Genomic DNA, 19,020 nt, shown 5'->3' on the forward strand with positions numbered 1-19,020 from the left:
TTAATCATAAGGATGGACATCAATCTGGTTACAAATTAGGTCCAAATCCTGTCCTTACTCAGACATTATGCAGTCAAAACTCCCATTGAAGTCAATAGCAGTTTAGCCTGAATAAGGTCTGCAGAAGTTAGCCTCAGATTTCAGAATTTTTCTAGAAATAAGCTATAAATGCCTCTGAAAGGGAACAAAGATCTGTTCCTGTGTGGGTCTCTGAATAGGGTGAGTAAGAGAGGTGCAGTTATTCGCATTAATGCATCTGCAGCATAATGTTCCTTTGGAAAACCGACGGGAATAATTACTACCAATTTTAAACACTGTAGGCTATAAATGTAACAGCTACACTTCTCATAGGAAGCTGTGATTTTATTTTCTCTACAAACAAACATTCTCTCAACACCCCTGCCAGTAAGTAGGTATGTGCCGGAGAAACTAAGGCAGAGAAGTGAAGGCTACACTATAAGAAAGTGTCATAGATAGATTGCAGGAGTTCCTGACTCCAAATCTGTGCTCATTCCACTAGCCTATACTGTCTCTCACTTCATACTAGGGCTATGAGAATCTTCTGAGCTATCAAACAGTTACAAAAGGGCATTCTAGTGATGTGATCACCTCTTTAGTGTTGCCTGGCAGAGGCCAGATCCTACAGCTGTCACCTGCATATTATCCCCATTAGAGTCAACGGGAGCTTTGCAAACGTAAGAACTGCAAGATCAGGTCTTGGTATAAGAGAGTATGATGCACAGAGCTGCTCTGTGTGGTAAGATTTGGTTACCCACCTCCCCTCTTTGAAAACCCATGCATGCCCAGTGAACCTGACCAGCCAGACTGTGATGTCATTCTCAGAGGGCAGTATTTCTGGGAATCTGTCACAGTAAAAATTAATCAGCGGGTTTCTGACTCTGCAATGTCATTTACAGATCCACTACCTGTGTTGCCTGTACTTATTTATAACACTGGTGTTAAAAATAACCCCATCTGTGATGGTGTCCAATGATTTTTCAACAATTATGCTCAGATTAAACTACCCATACTCACTGAGAAATTATTCTGGACAACTGGGGTTCTTCAGAGTCTCCCAGATCCTCTGGGGATCTTACTTACTAGCAATTTCAGATTCTACAATGACAAATTACACCTGACCGTGTAAATTAGGAAGTTATGTTGCCCTTCAAATGCAATCCCTTAAAGGCTAACCTCTTGTGCCATCTCTGTTAAACTATCATAATTGCACAAATGCCTTACGTTAAACTCTGTGCTCAGGTACACACGTGTAAATTTGGAGTAACTTCAGTACAGTCAGTCTGGATTTACATCAGTATAAATGAAAGTAGAATTTGGCCTTAATTTGGTCACATTCAATTCCATTGTATCCAACACCTCTTCCACAGAAAAAGGATAGCTTGCAAGGGCAGAAATTTCTGGCCACAAAAATCAATCAATTGCAAATATGCAAAACAAAAATTACTAATAACTCTAAATACACAGTCACACTCCATCCCCTACTCCTAAGGACAAGATTCTGCTATTCATACTCCTATTGAGTAGTACCATTGTACAAATAGCCTTGTTGATTTCAATGAGGCTACTTATGGAATATTTCAGAGCAGAATCTGATCTTAGATTGCTACCTCCTCCTTTCTAGGAATCAAGTAATTCCAACACCACACAAAGGATACGTTCAAGGTTTAGCAGAACTGATACACTAACGTCTCGAATACATACAAATTCAATTACAAAAATGCAAAGTTTTCCAAATTAAAGTAAGTCCTTAATAAGTACTTGTATTAGTTGATACAAGGAAGCTTTCCAGATATAGCAGACTGAACATCTGAGAAAGATTAAAGTGACACTCTTAATTACACTCTTGTACATTTCTGTGTTAAGAAAAAATGTTGTAAGAAGCATTAGATTTTCTAGGAACATGGTTATGATTTTGTCTGTATTTCATTTAAAATAGATTTCTCTTTGTCCTCACTTAGCAAGTCAAATGAAAGGTCTGTAAGTGATCATTAGGATAAGATAGAGTAACTAATTTAGAGACATTCTAACCAACATGTGCTGTAAAAATGAAAACTTTTTCTGTGCAGATATTTGAACATCATTTGTAATTCAGTCCTTTTACATATAAATACTAACAAGAGCTATATGAAACACCATTTTTAACACCATCCACAAATAATGGTGCTCAATTTATTTATGTTTGGTATCATAACTAAGGAAAAGAAAACTTTGTATGAAATAGCAAACGCGTATGCCTGCAGAAACATTAGAACTCAAATGCCACTAAAGAGAACTTGTAAGTTTAAAACTTAGTATTTTCAGTAGGATTTTTTTTAGTGTCCCTTTTTTTAAAAAAAGACTGGGATTTTGGAAAAGGGAATTCCTTTGTAAGCAGATGAGTCACCCAGGATAAAGAGATATGACACAAACATTACAAACAATGAATATTGTGCCCATACCTATATTTCATGCCAGTCTGCTTTGCAGTTGATTCTTTTAAAGAGATATGGTGCTGAGGGGTAAATGTCCCCAAACTGCGAGCAATAATAGCCACCGTCCGGAATTTTGCCCGGGCTGCATTCACTACGTTTGGGGTAGTGGTGTTCTGTTTGCTGATAAGCCTGTCTTCACCATTTCGATTCTTCAAGTTATGTTCTGTACAAGCTATGGAAACTTGCATTGCTCCTGCAATAAATCTTTATTCACAATCCAAATCTTAGAGAGTACTCAAACCTTCTCAGAACAGGGCTATAGAACACTGAATGGCTGGAGATTTTAGTTCCAAATGCTGCTAAACGAGTCTTCAAATCTGAACTCAAAAGATGACTGAAAGTAGTAGAAGCAGCAGTGGTAGATGGTGCAGGCAGAAGAGAACAGTACAGTATCCCTGGGATACAAGTAAACAGATAAGCACTGAACTTGGTAAAGCAAGCAAGAGAGCAGACAACGTGATTTTCAAATCTTCCTTTGCAATAATATCTACTGCTTAGACAAAAACATCCATCTAGTCAAGTGCTTTCAGAAACATAAAGCTGTACCTTCATGATTAACCACAAGAAGCAGCATCCACTCTGTCTTGATGCAGGCTTGCATCTGCTTGCTGGTTTTAAATCAATGCAGGCGTACTGCAAGATGCGTCTTGAACACCCTCTGGATCACAAAATGCTGAACAGGCAAGCTTTGGACTGAAGAAATATCTAATCACAAGCAAGTCCCTAAAGACCAGGAATATCCATCTATTCGCTTTGTCAGATGCTGCAAAATACAACATCTAATCAGGACCCTTTTCACATATTCTTAGTTTCAAGCCCCGTAAAGACAAAGCTGTAAGTCTGCACCGATACAGTTTTGCAGCTGCTCTGTGGAACATGCAGAGCTCCCTGTAAGAAGCTTGCAGAAAGCATGGGAAGGGTTGCTTTTTCTTTTGTGTGCAACATAGAGACAGGCACTAGGAGCAGATTCTTCCCATAAAAACAATTGGCAGCACTGCTAATCAAGGAGAGGACTCATCACAGTGATAGAACAAACTGACGTTAAAACACGTTAACTATAAAAATAGGGGGGAAACGCTCTGCTGGTGAATTAACACATTAATCCCCTGTCTGGCTCGCTAAAATACTGCTTTAAATCCCATGGTATCAGCATGCCAGGGTTAATCTTTGCTTCACATAAGAATCCCAGCTAAATTAGCTATAGTGCAAACTCTTCAAACCAATTCTGACTCACAACTTGCTGCAAATCAGGTTGCAATTAAACAAGGAAAGACTGGCACCAAGTTGACAAGTCATTGACCATCCTCCACCCAGATAGCAAGGGTGAAAAATGAGGACAAAGGGTGGGGGGTAATAGGCACCTATATAAGAATAAAGCCCCAAATATCAGACATCTGGTCGCTCTCCTGCTATGGAGCCACATTTTCAGTGTGCATGCTGGGCACGTTGAGGAGGTGCGTTCAAATGGCTGAGTTGTGGGCATAGCCCAGGGGGTAGGCACACGAAACCTGTTTTCAGAATTGCCCAGGACCCCCTCAGGGTATGCTTAAGAACTAGTCACAGGCCAGGTAGGTGTAAAGCAGAGACAGAGACGGATTCTTATTAGCCCTCCATTTGCTGCTGCCAACCACAACAATATAAGAGACAGAATCTGGAGGATGATGAGATGGGGGCAGAGTTGTGGTAGGAGATAGTAGAGACTCAGATACCATGGTGATGAGCAGGGTTGCTGGAACAATTTGCTTAGTGAGGGTGCTGAGAGCCATTGAACCAAACTGTAAACCCTGTATATGATGGAAACCACTTCGAGCCAGGGGGTTTAGCAGCACCCACTAGTTCCAGCTCCTGTGGTGATGAGCACAAGAACTGTGATGCTGTTATGGATTAGATGTGGAAGAGAGACAGGCTCTCTGTATGTGGCTGTTGGAGAAAGAAAAGATTCTTGGGGTGGAGATGGGAGATAGAGGCAAACAAAATTTTTGGAGGAGGAGCTCGGCGCCAATGGCAATACTGGAATTGTTTGCTCGGAGGTGAATGAGTTAGAGGAAGCACAGTAGTTCAGAACCACTGGAAGGAACTAGAAAGCTCCAGCTGCATACCTTTTACCTGCCGTGTCGAACTGGAAAAAATAAGCAGTGGTACTTTCCCAAGCTCCGCCCATAAATCACGTTCCAGCCTTAAACTCTTGGAGATGCAAAAATAAAAATGAGACCTCACTCACAGCACGTTGGACAGATGTTCAGTCTATTGCACCCAACTCCACGGCAAGTTGTTGTGGTGAGTTCTGTGCTACACCAGCTCGTAGGTACCTGGCAGCATGATGGGTGCATGTGCAGGAGGTGCTCCAGGCATGGGCTCTTCCGGGTCTTGCCCTGAGTGGACACTCATACACTTTGCTTAACTGAGGATTCCTTTGTTAGCACTGCCAGAACGAAAAGTTGCAAGTACCCTTGGTGCAGCAACTTTAACAGTTATAAACAAAAGAGATAATCCCAACAGTTCCCAACCCAGCCCCTAGCTGGAAGCCCAAGCCAGGGGGATAAGCAGTAACAAGGTCCTGGTATAATGCCTCCGCATTGTCTTCTTAACAAGGAGCCGCAGCCAGATATCGGCAAATGCAGCTACTGCTGGCCCTTGTCAGCAACAGGGTGTGTCCTCAGCCCAGCTCGCAGGCCTGTTATCAGACGTTTCCTTCCACAGCCAGCTCCCAGACGGCTGCCTCTGGCCTGCTGTTCCTAGTCTCATGCAGCCTCTGGCACTTTCTCAAACCAGCCCCTTTCTGACCTATTGTAGTTCTTCCCTTTCCTGTGCTGGAGGGATTATGGAGCCCCTCTGCTGGCTGGACATTGATCTGGGGGTAAACACAGTGCTCAGTAATGGGCCAACAGAGTCGGTACAAAGTCATTATGTGTACTCTGCCTAGCTTCACTCACAGCTGAAGTGCCACCGGCTCATAGGTCAAAATGAGATGCCTGGTCCTCTTCCTGCATTTTGTTCATCAATGAAACAATTAACTATATTAACATTTAAAAATCATAGATTACTAGGGTTGGAAGCGACCTCAGGAGATCATCTAGTCCAACCCTCTGCTCAAAGCAGGACCAATCCCCACTTCTCTAAACGGCCCCCTCAAGGATTGAACTCACAACCCTGGGTTTAGCAGGCCAATGCTCAAACCACTGAGCTATCCCTCACACACATACTAATGATTGCTAGGCTCCAATGTTAATTACCCTAAGTCTACACAACTGAGAGTCAAGCAGTGCTTAGTAACACTCAGGTCACATGTTCAAAGCTAGATGCTTAAAAAAAGAAAGCTACAATTCTGGAATACAAGGCAGCAGTGTCCAAAAAACCAGCCAACTGAAAATCCACTCTCTGAGATGCCACAATCCAACTGAATTCAATCCCAGTATATTTTGCACTGTACTTGTTTAAGGATGCAGCAATTAAAATGATAGTCACCTAGAAGTAGGGTTGCCAGTTTTGGTTGACATATTTCTGGAGGTTTCCTCACATTCATCTTTAATTAAAAAGAATATGTAATCTTTAATTCCAGGAGACTCCAGGGCAATCCTGGAGAGTTGGCAACCCTTGATAGAAGCAAATGTTATGAACCATGTCAGGGCTTGGCTAACAGAGCCCTACTCATTCAGCCAGAGTAGGACACAGTTTCTAAAAACTGGCCTCTCAGGAGGCCCTGCAAGCAGTTCCTTGGCTGTTGTGAGGCTTGCAGGTATCCTGTGACTGCGTTTCCACAGAAGTTCTGCCAAGAATCTTCCCCATCCCCTTCTACCTAGCTCCCTGGGACATATTTAAAGAAAGTCTAGAGAGTAGAGAAAAGGGCAGAATAACAACAAAGTGGCACCTCACATACTTCTGGGCAGAGCCATAACAAGGAATTTTTGCGCCCAAGGCAAGGGCCGGCTCCAGGCTCTTCTGCCGCAATTCAGCAGTAGGTCCCTAAGTCCCTCTCGGAGACAAGGACCTGCTGCCGAATTGCCACCGAAGAATGAATGAAGCCGCGGCGGCAATTCGGCGGCAGGTCCTTCCCTCTGAAGGGAACTCAGGGATCCGCCGCCAAATTGCCTCTGAAGAAGTGGCTGCGGCAGAGCTGCCACCAAAGCAGCGCCTCTGATTATGGTAGAGCTGCCCGCCTCTGCTTTGCGCGCCCAAGGCAAGTGCCTCACTTGCCTCACCCTTGTTACGGCACTGCTCCTGGAGCTGCAGGGACCAGCATGGGTGTAGTGGTAGGCGTGCCCTGAAGAAGCACAGAGAAGGAGACCAAATCTTCAAAATGCCTGGGATCATAAGCACAGCTGAACTCTGAGTGCATGTGCTTATGACTGCGATGGCCTTCTTTGGTATTTCCCCCCCAACAAGGATGTTAAATTTAATGACATTATTGTCATAGCAGTTGAGCTATATTCACCTCTTGGGCCAAATTCTGTGCTCCACTTCAGACTAAGGTTCCAGGACTGGCTGCATTTTCTGACTTTCAAACACTCATTTTCTATCTTGTATCTTAACCTGCATTTCCAGTGCTTTACATTTTTAAAGATTCAGACAGTGGTGTTCTAGTATAACTAATTTGTTGACAACCTGGAGTGTATCTGAAGGGAGAGTGGGTGCGTGGGTTGCATATAGTACGTGTCTACAGATGTAATCCTAGGTGTTTTGCAATGACTCACATGCAGATGAAGTGCCCACTCCCGCTGTCTCTGGAAGCTCATAGGAATTAAACAAAAAACAAAACTTTGATTAAGCAAAACTTGTTGTCAAAAACTCTTCATCTTATAGAGCTCCCTAGTGATGACCATGAGCCTAGATTGAGCTAAAGGGCTAAATCCAACACGTGGCAGCTGTGACAACCAGCTATCTCTGTCAACCAGCCGTTAGCAGGGAGACACAAAGCACTCTGAACAGTAAGTGGCACATGTAGCTATAGATATGCACAAAACAGAGGCCTTGTTGAGTCCACTTCGGAAAGGTGATGCCAACTGTTAAACTGACATTGAGGATGTTATTTTTAAAAGGGTCACAACTTTGCCTTCTGGTCTGTGCTTTTTGCTCTTTACAGACATAGTCAAGTAGTGTGGTTACACATAATGAGAACAGAGGTCCTCAAGTTCCTTGGAGTGAAAAATGGGGCTGGTAAAAATGTGGGTCTCCAAGTGCATAAACAAGCCAGATTTAAAAAATACATAAATATGTCCCTAAATGTCTCTTTACAACATACCAGAACAACCAGATTTTAAGATAAATGGTAGAATTGCATCTCTGTCTAACCTCACTCTTCACAGAAAAAGTAGTCTGTATTATATCTCAGAGAGATATAATGGCCCCCAGCAGTCTTAGACACAAAAGGCTCATTCAAGGATGGAATTTCAGACTTAACTCTCAGCTCCTTAGCTCTCTGAAGTCAACCCCTTTGCATTTCTTTTACGCTTATACCAAACTGCTAGATAGGGAAATATTGTCCAGGAAAACATTCCGATCTCTTCCCCCAGTACAAATAGCCAAATCATCCCTTAAATAAGAGATTCAACATGCAATATAAAGCAAATGTTCTATGACATACAAGAGCTAATTATATTTCCCTATTTTACTTTTTCCGTTTTCTCCATTACCACTATTTATTATTTGCTATTCATGGCAATGCACTCAGTGCTGTACCAACACAAACATAAAGACGACAGGATGCTCAGGGAAATTCAGTTTTAGATGCATTTATTCAGGGGTGAAAGCAAGGCGGTACAGGCCAGTACGACATACCGGAAAAAGTGGCCGCCTGTACCGACCCGTACTCAGCTGACTTTAAAGCACCCTGCTTAAAGCGCTGCTGCAGCAATCCTTTAACATTGCTGCCCCTTTTGCACCCCCTGTCGGCTGCTGAGGCAGGGGGAGGGGCACAAAAGGGACAGAGACATTAAAGCACTGCCGTGGCAAAGGATCCTGCTTAAAGCGCTGCCGCAACAGCACTTTAATGTCGTTGCCCCTTTCCCCTACTACCCCCAGCCACCAACGAGAGGGTGGGGGGGAGCAGCTTCCCTGCGGCCAGCAATTTAAAAGAGCCCGCAGCAGCGGCCGGAGCCCCGGGTGGCATCGGCCAGACAGCATTGATGGAGTAGCTGGAGGACACTGCCCCCCAACCCCGCCTCTTCTGCCCGAGGCTCCGCCCCTTCCAGGGGCCGTAGCCAACCCCCATACTGGTAAGTCTTCGGCTTTACTTTCATCCCTGTATTTATTATAAATTTATTGACTTGCTGCAAAGTCCATTTCTTTGCTCAGGATTCTGGGGAGGGCTGAGATGGTTGGAGGGTTGGGTGGAGGTCTCTGGACAGAAAATCTCCTTCAGACCAGATGTGCCTGGCCCTTCCCTGGGATATAGCTACGCCTTGAGCTGGAAAGTTGTAAACTCCAGCTCGATGAGACACACCTGCAGTAGCTCTGATTGAGAGTACTAAAAGTACAGTAACTCCTCACTTAACATCCTCCTGCTTAATGTTGTTTCGAAGTTACATAGCTGCCCCATTAGGGAACATACTCATTTAAAGTTGTGCAATGCTCCCTTATAACGTTGTTTGGCTTTACAAGGGAACATTGCACAAGTTCCTCCTCTCCACCTCCTCCCCCTCCCTTCCTTCCTCCCTCCCTCCCAGCGCTTCCCCCACTGCCAAACAGCTGTTTGGCAGCACTTAGGACTTTCTGGGAGGGAGAAAGGGAGGGAGTGAGAAATCTCCCCCCCGGCAGGTAGGGCCACCGGGAAAGCACTGCTTCTCTCCAGCCCCTGACTGCGCGGCTGCCCCTGTTCTTCCTAAATCCTCTGGCCCGTGCATGCTTGCAGGGCTGCATTCCGAAAGGGGCTTTAGAGCTGCAGGCCAGGGCCCCAGGGCCTCCTTAGCTCAGTTCCCTGCAGCCCCTAAAGCCCCTGTGTTCCTGGTGGCCCTGCCTGACAGGGGAGAGGGGGGCAGCTCCTAGAATCGCGGCCACCTGCATACCCCCTGCGCCAAACAGGAGCTGCCCCAGGTAAGTGATCTGCACCTCCTGCCTGCCCCAGCCCTGAGCCTCCTCCTGCATCCCCACCCTGAGCGCCTGCCCGCACCTTAACTCTCTCCCGGACCCTGCACCCAGAGCCCTGAGCCCCAAGGGCAAGCCAGGGGCACCTCCCCACCACAGTACAGTATATAAATGCCTTTTGTCTGCCCCAAAAAAATTTCTTTGGAACCTAATTCCCCTCATTTACATTAAATCTTGGATTCGTTTAACATCATTTCACTTAAAGTTACATTTTTCAGGAACATAACTACAACTTTAAGTGAGAAGTTACTGTAGAATGTAACTCAATTGGTGCAAGCAGTGAGACGAGCTAGTATATACCTACTGTCTTAGATGGGTAGGTATTTAGAGTAGCTAGCTCCTTCCACTGCTCACACCACCACAGCTACACTATTTTCAGCACGCGAGTTCAGTCAGAGCTAGCACAGGTATGTCTCCTCAAGTTGGAATTTACATCTCCAACTCTGTGCTTAGACATATCCCTGGGGCGCAGTTCTATCTAACCTAACTAGATACCTATATAGCCCTCCTCACCATATTGTCTGAGTGCAGCTGAAATTAACAATAAACTAGCACTCTCCTCTACCTCCAGGGATAGCTTGAAAAGTAGAAGAATTATGTCTCTCAGTGTGGTTAGTTACTTATTGAGAGCAATGGCAGGGGCTTTCCTTCCCCTCCCTTACATTGCTCTCACAAGGGTCTGGCAAAATCACAACACTTGCTACAACAATTATCCTTCTGTCAATCCTTCAGCCGTGCGTGTGTACACACACACACACACACACCATAAGTGTATACATAACTTATTTGGAATGCTCTACTTGTGGACATCATAGATTAGTTCTTAGGAGGGATTTGAATGAGCAAAGAGTTGTCCGCTTTTCCTTCTGTAGCTTGCTGGGTTTTCACTTCAGACCCATAGTCTCTCTCAAGGGCATGCTTTATAATTCGACATCCATTTGGAATTTTAATTTTTTCCCCTACAAACCTCTCTTCTGATTTGGCCTCTCTCCTCCTGTCTCTTTTATATCTTTAGTATTTGCTTTCTTTTCTTCCTTTCCTTCACTTCTCTCCCTCCCCGCACCAGTCTCTCTTCCCTCTGCCACCTGTCTCCTACCTACTTGCACCTATCTGCTCTATTCCAGCCCTTTTAGTAGTCAGAACATAAGCCTTGCTTTCCTACTAAAAGCCTCAACATGTAATTTATTCATTTTAAGATGGGTGAGGCAATGGGACTACTCGATCTGGTTGGAAAATTTCAGTGAAAATGGGGAGGGGGTTACTATTCTCAATTTTCTAATTTCCAATGAGTGCCAAGGACTAGTCACATGGCTAAAGATTACTGGCATGAGAAGGGGTTGGGCCCAGTCAAGTATTACTGAGGTTGAATGGATATAAAGTGGATTTGTATGTTTCACTCTGCACAGGCAGGTGATTTCTAGGGGCAGATTCTCAACTAGTGTAAATTGTCATAGCTCCGTTGACTTAGATGAAGCTGTGACAGTTTACACCAGCTGAGAATCTGCCCTACTGTTCAGCCTTGTCATAAACATCCCGTGAGTTATTCCAAGAGATCCCCATCTGACTAATACACTATAGTGGGAGACAGCGAGACAGATCCTAACTCACTGAAGTCAATGAGTGCTTTTACCATTGATTTAAAGAGAAAAAGTATTGGGCCCTGAGTAATCTTTTCTAAAGCTTTGAGTACCTTTACTGAGAGTCAATGCTTTTGTCTTGTTCGATAGAATGTGATTTATAAACTTAAAAGTGAAAGTCCTGAGACATTCGTTGGCCAAAAGCTTATTTTAAACTGGTCACTCTTCTCTAATCTCTCCCATTCTCATTTTTGTAAATCTCTTTTTCCTTTCCTTCAAGAAAGCAATTACATAATTGAAAAATATTGATCCTACCCCCAATATCATAGCAACTAAGTTATTTTTTAAGGTACTTGTTAGTCCTAAACTAAGAAAATTAGACTAGCACCTTTTTCACTGGTGAAGGACTGTAAAAAAAAAAAAAAAAAAAAAAAGGACTTCCTACTGCTAGGATACATCCCAACATTATAAAAATTTAACTGTATTAATGTGGCTCTCTGACTCTGACCTCAGATTTTGCATCTGATCTCAGATTTTGCTTTGCAGTGGCTCAGTTACAGACCATTTAATCTGTTTGTGTTGCCTTAGCTCCATTTTGAAATGGAGCATATCAACAAACACAAATCAACTAAGTGGTTGTTAGCTAGTATTCAGAATGTATTGATATGCTGCATACAGACTATAGAAAATGTATGTTGATCATTTAACATGGCAGGTCTTAACATTATTGTTTCTTGTCCTTCGAATTCCACAGCAGACAGTATTAGCAATAGCAAGACTCCTTAATTAAGCAATATGTGCTGAATAGGGAATGGGTTATCATCAGATAATTGTCATTTTGGGACGTTATAAAGCATAAGGTGCAGCAGAGGTCTCTAACGTCCCATGTTGTGTAATTAATCTTGTGGCAAGCAGACCCTATAGATTTGTTAATAGAAAAAATAAGTCTTTTTTTTTATAAAATGGTCTCCAGTTTAGAATGTTGAGCAGCAGTTGTAATTGCTCTGTACAACTGAACGGTCTGTTCTCTTACAGAGCTGGTCAGAATGATCCTTAATCCCATCAGTTTTGTAGTCTGTCTTTTAAAAGTATGGATCCAAGTTCTCTGCACTGAGTGGGCATGTTGGCACATCATTTCCCTGTCTGACACGTCGCCACCATACAAATGTCACAGGGCAGTGTGATCACTGTGTGGATAGGAGATGGTTAAGTCTAAAGTTAGGCCAAAAAAAATCCTCTCAGAGCTATCAATTTTACAGACACCTGCCCACATCACCCCTATTAACTTAATCTGTTCTCTTTTCAACAGAAACAGAAATTTGTGATGGGCACATCTCAAGTTGATGGAGTCTCTTTATAAGACACTGGGATCAGACCCTTCCACCCACACAGATGCTACAGAAATGTGAGCAAGCCTCGAAGAAGAGTAAGAGGGCTAAGCCCCATGTCTTTGTTGGGATGTTCTGACTGATAGTACAATATCATCCTGATATGCTGGCGTCTTATTATTGCTAGGGCCCTACCAAATTCACAGTCCATTTTCGTCAATTTCACTGTCATAGGATTTAAAAATCGAAAATTTCATGGTTTTAGCTATTTAAATCTGAAATTTCACACAGTGTTGTAATTGAAGGGGTCCTGACCCAAAAGGAGTTGGGGGGTGGGGTTGCAAGATTATTGTTGGGGAGGTTCCCTTACATCTGCGCTGCTACTGACCAAGGCGCTGTCGTCAGAGCCGCTGCCAGCAGCAGTGCAGAATTAAGGATGGTATGGTAAGGTATGGCCACCTTTACTTCTGCACTGCTGCCTGCAGAGCTGGGCCTTGGTCAGCAGCTGCCACTCTCTGGCTGCCCAGCTCAGAAGTCCGTAGCAGAGAAGTGAGGGTGTCATGGTATGGTACTGCCACCCTTCTGCACTGCTGCTGGTGGGGTGCTGCCTTCAGAGCCGGGTGCCTGGCCAGCTGCCCAGCTCTGACGATAGCGCCGTGGTCAGTAGCAGTGCAGAAGTAAGGGTGGCAATACCATGACCCCCTTAAAATAACCTTGCGATTCCCCCCACCCCTCTGCAATTCCTTTTTGGATCAGGACCCCCAATTTCAGAAATGCTGGTCTCCCCCATGAAATCTATATAGTATAGGGTAAAAGCACACAAGAGACCATATTTCCTGGGGGAGCTCAGATTTCACAGTCCGTAATGTATTTTTCATGGCCTTGAATTTGGTAGGTCCCTAATTATTGCTATCTGCAGTTTAATTGAATTCATTAAGGGCTGAGTGCTGCAGTGTGTGTGTCTCTCATCAATCTCCCATGCTAATGGCATCTAAACACCAATCATTAGTTTCCTTAACTAGTTAAAGGTTTTGGATTGTAAACAGCAGTCCATACCATACAACCATCCAAGATAAGGGTGCAGTGTCAGCCATTTTAAGATACAGAATTGAAGGTTTCACTTTGTTACCCTGTAGACACTGAATTCATACTTAGTAAGGAAATAACATTGAAAAACATTATCTTCAGATCACCTGTTATAAGGTTAACTATATAACAGCAGTGGGAATAGGGCCAGAACCCCTAGCCAAGTTCACAGCAGCTAATAATCCATCTGCTTTATGGCTAGGAAAATAGACATGAAAGGTTGCTATTTCAGCTAAAAGCATTTGTTCTGAACACTAAGTGCCCTATTCTGCCTTTCCTTACACAAATGTAAATCTAAAATAGCTCAGCTGAAGTCAATGGAGTCTTCTCAACATGAAAAAAGTGGAAGTGGGAGCAGAATCAGCTCCTTCTTTTTTTCAAAAACTCTTCTATAAAAATGTAAGGCTAACTTACTGCATCAGTCAAAAAGGACTGCTGATAAATTCTTATGAAAATTGGTAAGTTAACATATAGAGTGGCATATTTAAATATGTTATTCTCCACTGAACATGTCTGAATGCTTGTTAAGGTTACTTCATGTGGCACTGGAGGAAGGATGATCTTGTGTGTACGGCACTGCTGTGGGACTCAGGAGAGGTGAACTCTGCCCAGTTCTACAATTCATCTCCTGTGTGATTTTGGGCAAGTCATTGGACCTCATCGGTCAGACGGGGAGAGCATTGCTTCCTTACCTCACAGAGGTGTCAAGCTGGTATTCCATTAATCTCTGGGAGGTATTAACATGCTATGCTAACAGGGGCAGTATGAGTACCTGGACAGGAAGGTTGGAGACAAATACACATTATGATGCTTTATGTTCTTCCTAATTTGGCTTAAATTGGCTGTTTACAGGTTTCTTGAAGGATTTTGAATTTGATCCCTGACATTTTTAACAGGACATCCTCAACTGGGCTTTAGAAAAACCCTATTATTCACGGTCAGAAGTAAAGGCACACTGGCAGGGACATACCCATAATGCACTAGACTTCTCTCTTCTCCCTCCCCTTTAAATATTGCATAGTAGTTGTTCTAGGCTCTGTATCTTCTGTCCAAGTGTAGCTTGCTTTTGATTTAATCTGTGGTTCTTCTACTCAAAACAGACATGCCTACATTTTCTGCCTCTGAACTGCTGATGTGCAAAGTCAAGTTACCAGGTGTTAACGGCTGTTTTCATGGAGCAGGAGCACAAACTCTGACTACTGACTGCCTTTAGTTCTCATATAAAAAAGGACTAGAAACATCAAAATATAGGTTGAGACCTATGAGAATTAATGAATGCAGTGGAGGAAACACTGCAGGACCACATGAGGAACCAGAGAAGAGCTACCACTAATGCTTGCCCTCCTTATATTAAAGCAAATAGAGGCAGACACTAACCACTCAAGTTATTCAAAGTTGGGAGAAATGAGTGAAATTAGGAGTGCTATTTCTTCTAATAATTCTTGGGACGATGTTTTATCTGAAGAGAAAGCTAAAGATTCAGTATGGCTAGGATTTGTTTCAATACAATCATGGTTTCTTCCTAACCAGTCTGTTTATCCCTATTTTATCATCATAGAATGTCAGGGTTGGAAGGGACCTCAGGAGATCATCTAGTCCAACCCCCTGCTCAAAGCAGGACCAATTCCCAGAAAGACTTTTGCCCTGGATCCCCAAGTGGCCCCCTCAAGGATTGAACTCACAACCCTGGGATGAGCAAGCCAATGCTCAAACCACTGAGCTATCCCTCCCCCCAATGCTCACATGGCAATCAAATTGCTTGGATGATGAATAGAGAAAAAGATAAAGGGGAAGGATGGTTTCTAAAATAACCAGTACCAAAAGCATAAAATACTCCAGGACAGTGGCCAGAAGAACTGGTCTGATACACAGGAAGGAGTATGCTGTAACTATGGGTGTGCTCCCCCTACCTGCCAGAAAGTTCCAAGAACAATTCCTGAAGCACAAGTGCCCTCAGAGTTGCCCTTGGTCCAATGCAGCTCTGCAGAGTCCCTTACATTGTGCTGTGCCTAAGTGGTATGATTAAGCCCTAAACAACAATTGACTTAATATTTGCCTATAATGCTGTCTTACATGTATGTAAATGCGTGTAGGGAAAACAATTCTTACCCTTTGCATTTTCCATGTCACTGCAATATTGCATGCAATTAAATGTTTAGGGTTAACATTACCTTATACAGGGGACGTATATGATCCACATTAACATCAGTGCTACGTAATTACATGCAACATTAAATGGGAAATCTCAACCCCTTTCCTCACTGCCTAAGAAATGGCCTTCTCCTTTTGGTTACTATTCCTCTGTAGATGCATTTTGGCAACATATCTCAACTTAATTACGTGTGTTAGCTGAGCAACTTGGAAATTTCAAGATCATTTATTTCTGTAGAAAAGCACACAGCCTCTGATTTAGGACACTATCTTGCTCTCAGATGCACAGGTACATGCTGCACCAGAGTTTGTAAAGTCAGCCACTGCATTCCACTGTAACTGTATTTAAAAGATCTGCAGTAAAGCCTCTGTCCACGTATCTGAGAGCAGAACTTGAGACTGTAATGGTGTAAATGAAGGTGACATGTACCCAGCCTAAAGCAACTTTTCACATCCCATCATTGCTGTTATTTTCTATTTGTTTCCCACAGCAGTGCTTTACTGTGTACAATTAAAAGTTATTTGGTTATATGTAAAGTTAGAGATGACATGAGGGAGCTCTAATTAATATGTTTTGGGGGGCTGAGGAGGTGCGAGTGTGTAAGAACACCTATATTCTAAAAAGAGATTCTGAGTGAGAAAATTTCCTTTTTGGTCAAGAGACCAATTCCTAAGAGATTATTTCTTGCTGTTGGTCCCAGAGCTCTGAAGTGTGGGCATTTACAGTGGCACAGTATCTGGTGCACACTTAATGACAATCCTATTCCATGTCTCTCTCAAAGAGCCAAACCAACTGTAGAAGTACATGGCATAAAAGTGACAGGAGAATAAAGGCTCTAGTTCATCATTTAAAAGTAGGATACACACAGCATAAAACACTGAACTATACTTGCACTTTGCTCCAGGGTCTAAACCAGAAGAACTCACTGGTAAATTGCAGTAAGATAAAAAATAAAACTGTAGCTACTTTCAGGTTTGAGGCACATTGAAAATATGAATTCCTCATTTGTACTATAATTTTAACTAAGTTAGATGTTTTGACAGGTTGTCAGCAGGGCTTCACTTGCAGCATAATTGAATCCGCTAAACTTTATAAATGCTCATGGAATGGATGAGAATTTAGTCAGCTGTGTAACTACTACATGATCTTGCCCATGGAACCACAGCTCTGCTCAGGGAGCTTTTCAATTCTAAATTCATATTTCAAAAGATCTTTAAGTTAATTTTATTGTGTTAGGGACTATACATTTATGCAGCTAACTGTGTTCCCTCAGTTGGATTTCCAAAACCCAAAAAAGCCAGACGCAACTCCCTCCCCTCAAAAAAAACCCATTTTGTCTCACTGCAATGAACATCTCAATCTTTTCTTCTGAACAGGATACACTATAACAGCTGTCAATATAATATCAAGAACCAATTTATTTTCAATGTTTTGGATAATCATTTGCAGCAGGGCATATCAACACACCATGTATGTCCCAATAAATGATTGGGTAGAACATTAAAACCTTTTATAAGTACAATCATCCAAACTTTACTATCTAAAAAATTGACCACTGACAAAAATCACAGCCATTCTAAATTTCAGTGCATTTCCCAAATAAAATTATCCGTGTATTTATTTCAGTTAATGGCATGGGCCCTGATTCAGCTAAGTATTTAAACACAAGTTGTCCCCTTTGAAGTCACCAACAGTACAGACTCCGTATCTATCTGCTCTTCATTCACTGTATATCTAAAGCTACAATGAACACCTCACCTAAGAGTGAAATTAAGCCTTTTGCCAGGGCCTCTGAAATCAGACACGGTTTCATAAGCCAAGGCAAAAGGAAGTATGTGGAGTCCCCCAGAATAATGGTGGGGACAGTAACTCTGCGTATGACAATGTCATTCAGTGGGAATAGTGTTCCAGGCTGTCCATGTCAATAGACTCCCAATTGGCAAAACGCTGGCATCATGAACTTTCCAGGTGCCACCCACATTGATATTCATAAATAGACTTCTGTAGTTCATGAGGGCCTGCATAAGAATGGACTAGTACCCTTTGTGGTTTATTTGCTCATGTGCTCCAAACGATGGGCACAAGAGTGTCTCATCAATGGCTCTGGAGCAGTTTGGAAACCCCGTTCTCTCAAAGCCAGCAATTACTTCATAAATACCTTTTATGCCTGCCACCTTGGGATAAACCACATACCTGATTGCCTCAGAAACTTCTACTGCCACTTTACTCACAGTCAACTTTCTAATGGCAAACAGGTTGGCAATGGACCTGTAGCAGCCTAGGGGAGCCAACCTCCAGATGGCTTTAGGAACCCACTTCTGGACCGGGATGGCCACCCTCTTGTGTGTCTTCACACTGGAGGGTCGGAGGAAGCTGCTCATAACGCTCCAGAAATGTAGCTTCTTCATGCAGAAGTGCTGGACCCATTGCTGTTCACCCCACGTTTGCATGATGATGCAGTCCCACTAGTCTGCGCTTGTGGCCCTGCTCCAGAAGTTCCAGGCTATGAAGGGGGCATCAGCGGCTGTGCAGAGTGTCATGAACAGCATCAGCCAATCTGAGTTTACCATGTCTGTGTCCTCTTCCTCCATAAGCTCTGTCAAGTGCCATTAGAGAGTCAGAAAATGCCACCTAAATGTCCACCAGAAGCTCTGCCCATTTCCTGTCACAGCAGCGACAGCACAAGCAAGATAAGTTCTTCAAAAAATGCTCCTTTCTCCATGTTGCTGACACTAGCAGCTGGTCCACGCATGGACCAAAGCAAGCACTCTGCAGGATGTTTTGGTGGGCTGCTTCCTAACATGCAGAGTGGACAGTCAAGTTTTCCCACAGTGCACCGCAGTCAAAGGGCTAGAGTGGGCACATTTCAGGAAGGTGATAAGGAGTCTGTGTGCTGCTTTAGGGATGCCAGAACCTCAGGTTCCAGCCTGGTTTAGAAAATTCTTAACATATGGCTACATATCAGTATAGACGCTCAAGCCCTGAGTTCCTAACCCACAGTTAGCTGACTCAAATCCACTAATCTTGGGCTTACATGGTAGTGTAGACATACCCTGACAGTCTATGGCATTGCCACTGGTTTCATATTTTAACTATCTCCTACCTTTGTCACAATTAGAATACTGAGACCTAAGGGCAATTGCCTTCCGTAGTCTCTGTTCAACTGAGCTATCCACGTATGTTGAAGAAATGAAGCAGCACCAGTAACAGTGCTAATAGTATATTGGCAAATGGGGAAGAAATTGCTTCAGGACAAGCATGGATATCAATAAGCTGCAGCCAGACAAGGGGAGTAGTGGAGGCAA

General features: G+C 43.3%; 1 protein-coding gene across 3 annotated transcripts in view; it reads right to left on the minus strand.

Annotated features, from left to right (window-relative positions):
• Positions 1-19,020, minus strand: part of KCNAB1 (potassium voltage-gated channel subfamily A member regulatory beta subunit 1) — a 287,423-nt gene that overhangs the window by 163,717 nt on the left and 104,686 nt on the right. Inside the window, exon 1 of one of the 3 annotated variants that reach the window (XM_030575964.1) lies at positions 2,460-3,484. The exons of the other annotated variants lie outside the window; for them this stretch is intronic. Coding sequence (XP_030431824.1) covers positions 2,460-2,680 — 221 coding nt within the window. The 5' untranslated portion in view covers positions 2,681-3,484. Of the gene's footprint in view, positions 1-2,459; positions 3,485-19,020 lie in introns of those variants that run through there. 3 annotated transcript variants of the gene reach the window in all.

This window comes from Gopherus evgoodei, chromosome 9 (genome assembly GCF_007399415.2).
Source record: "Gopherus evgoodei ecotype Sinaloan lineage chromosome 9, rGopEvg1_v1.p, whole genome shotgun sequence".
Lineage (NCBI taxonomy): Eukaryota > Metazoa > Chordata > Testudines > Testudinidae > Gopherus > Gopherus evgoodei.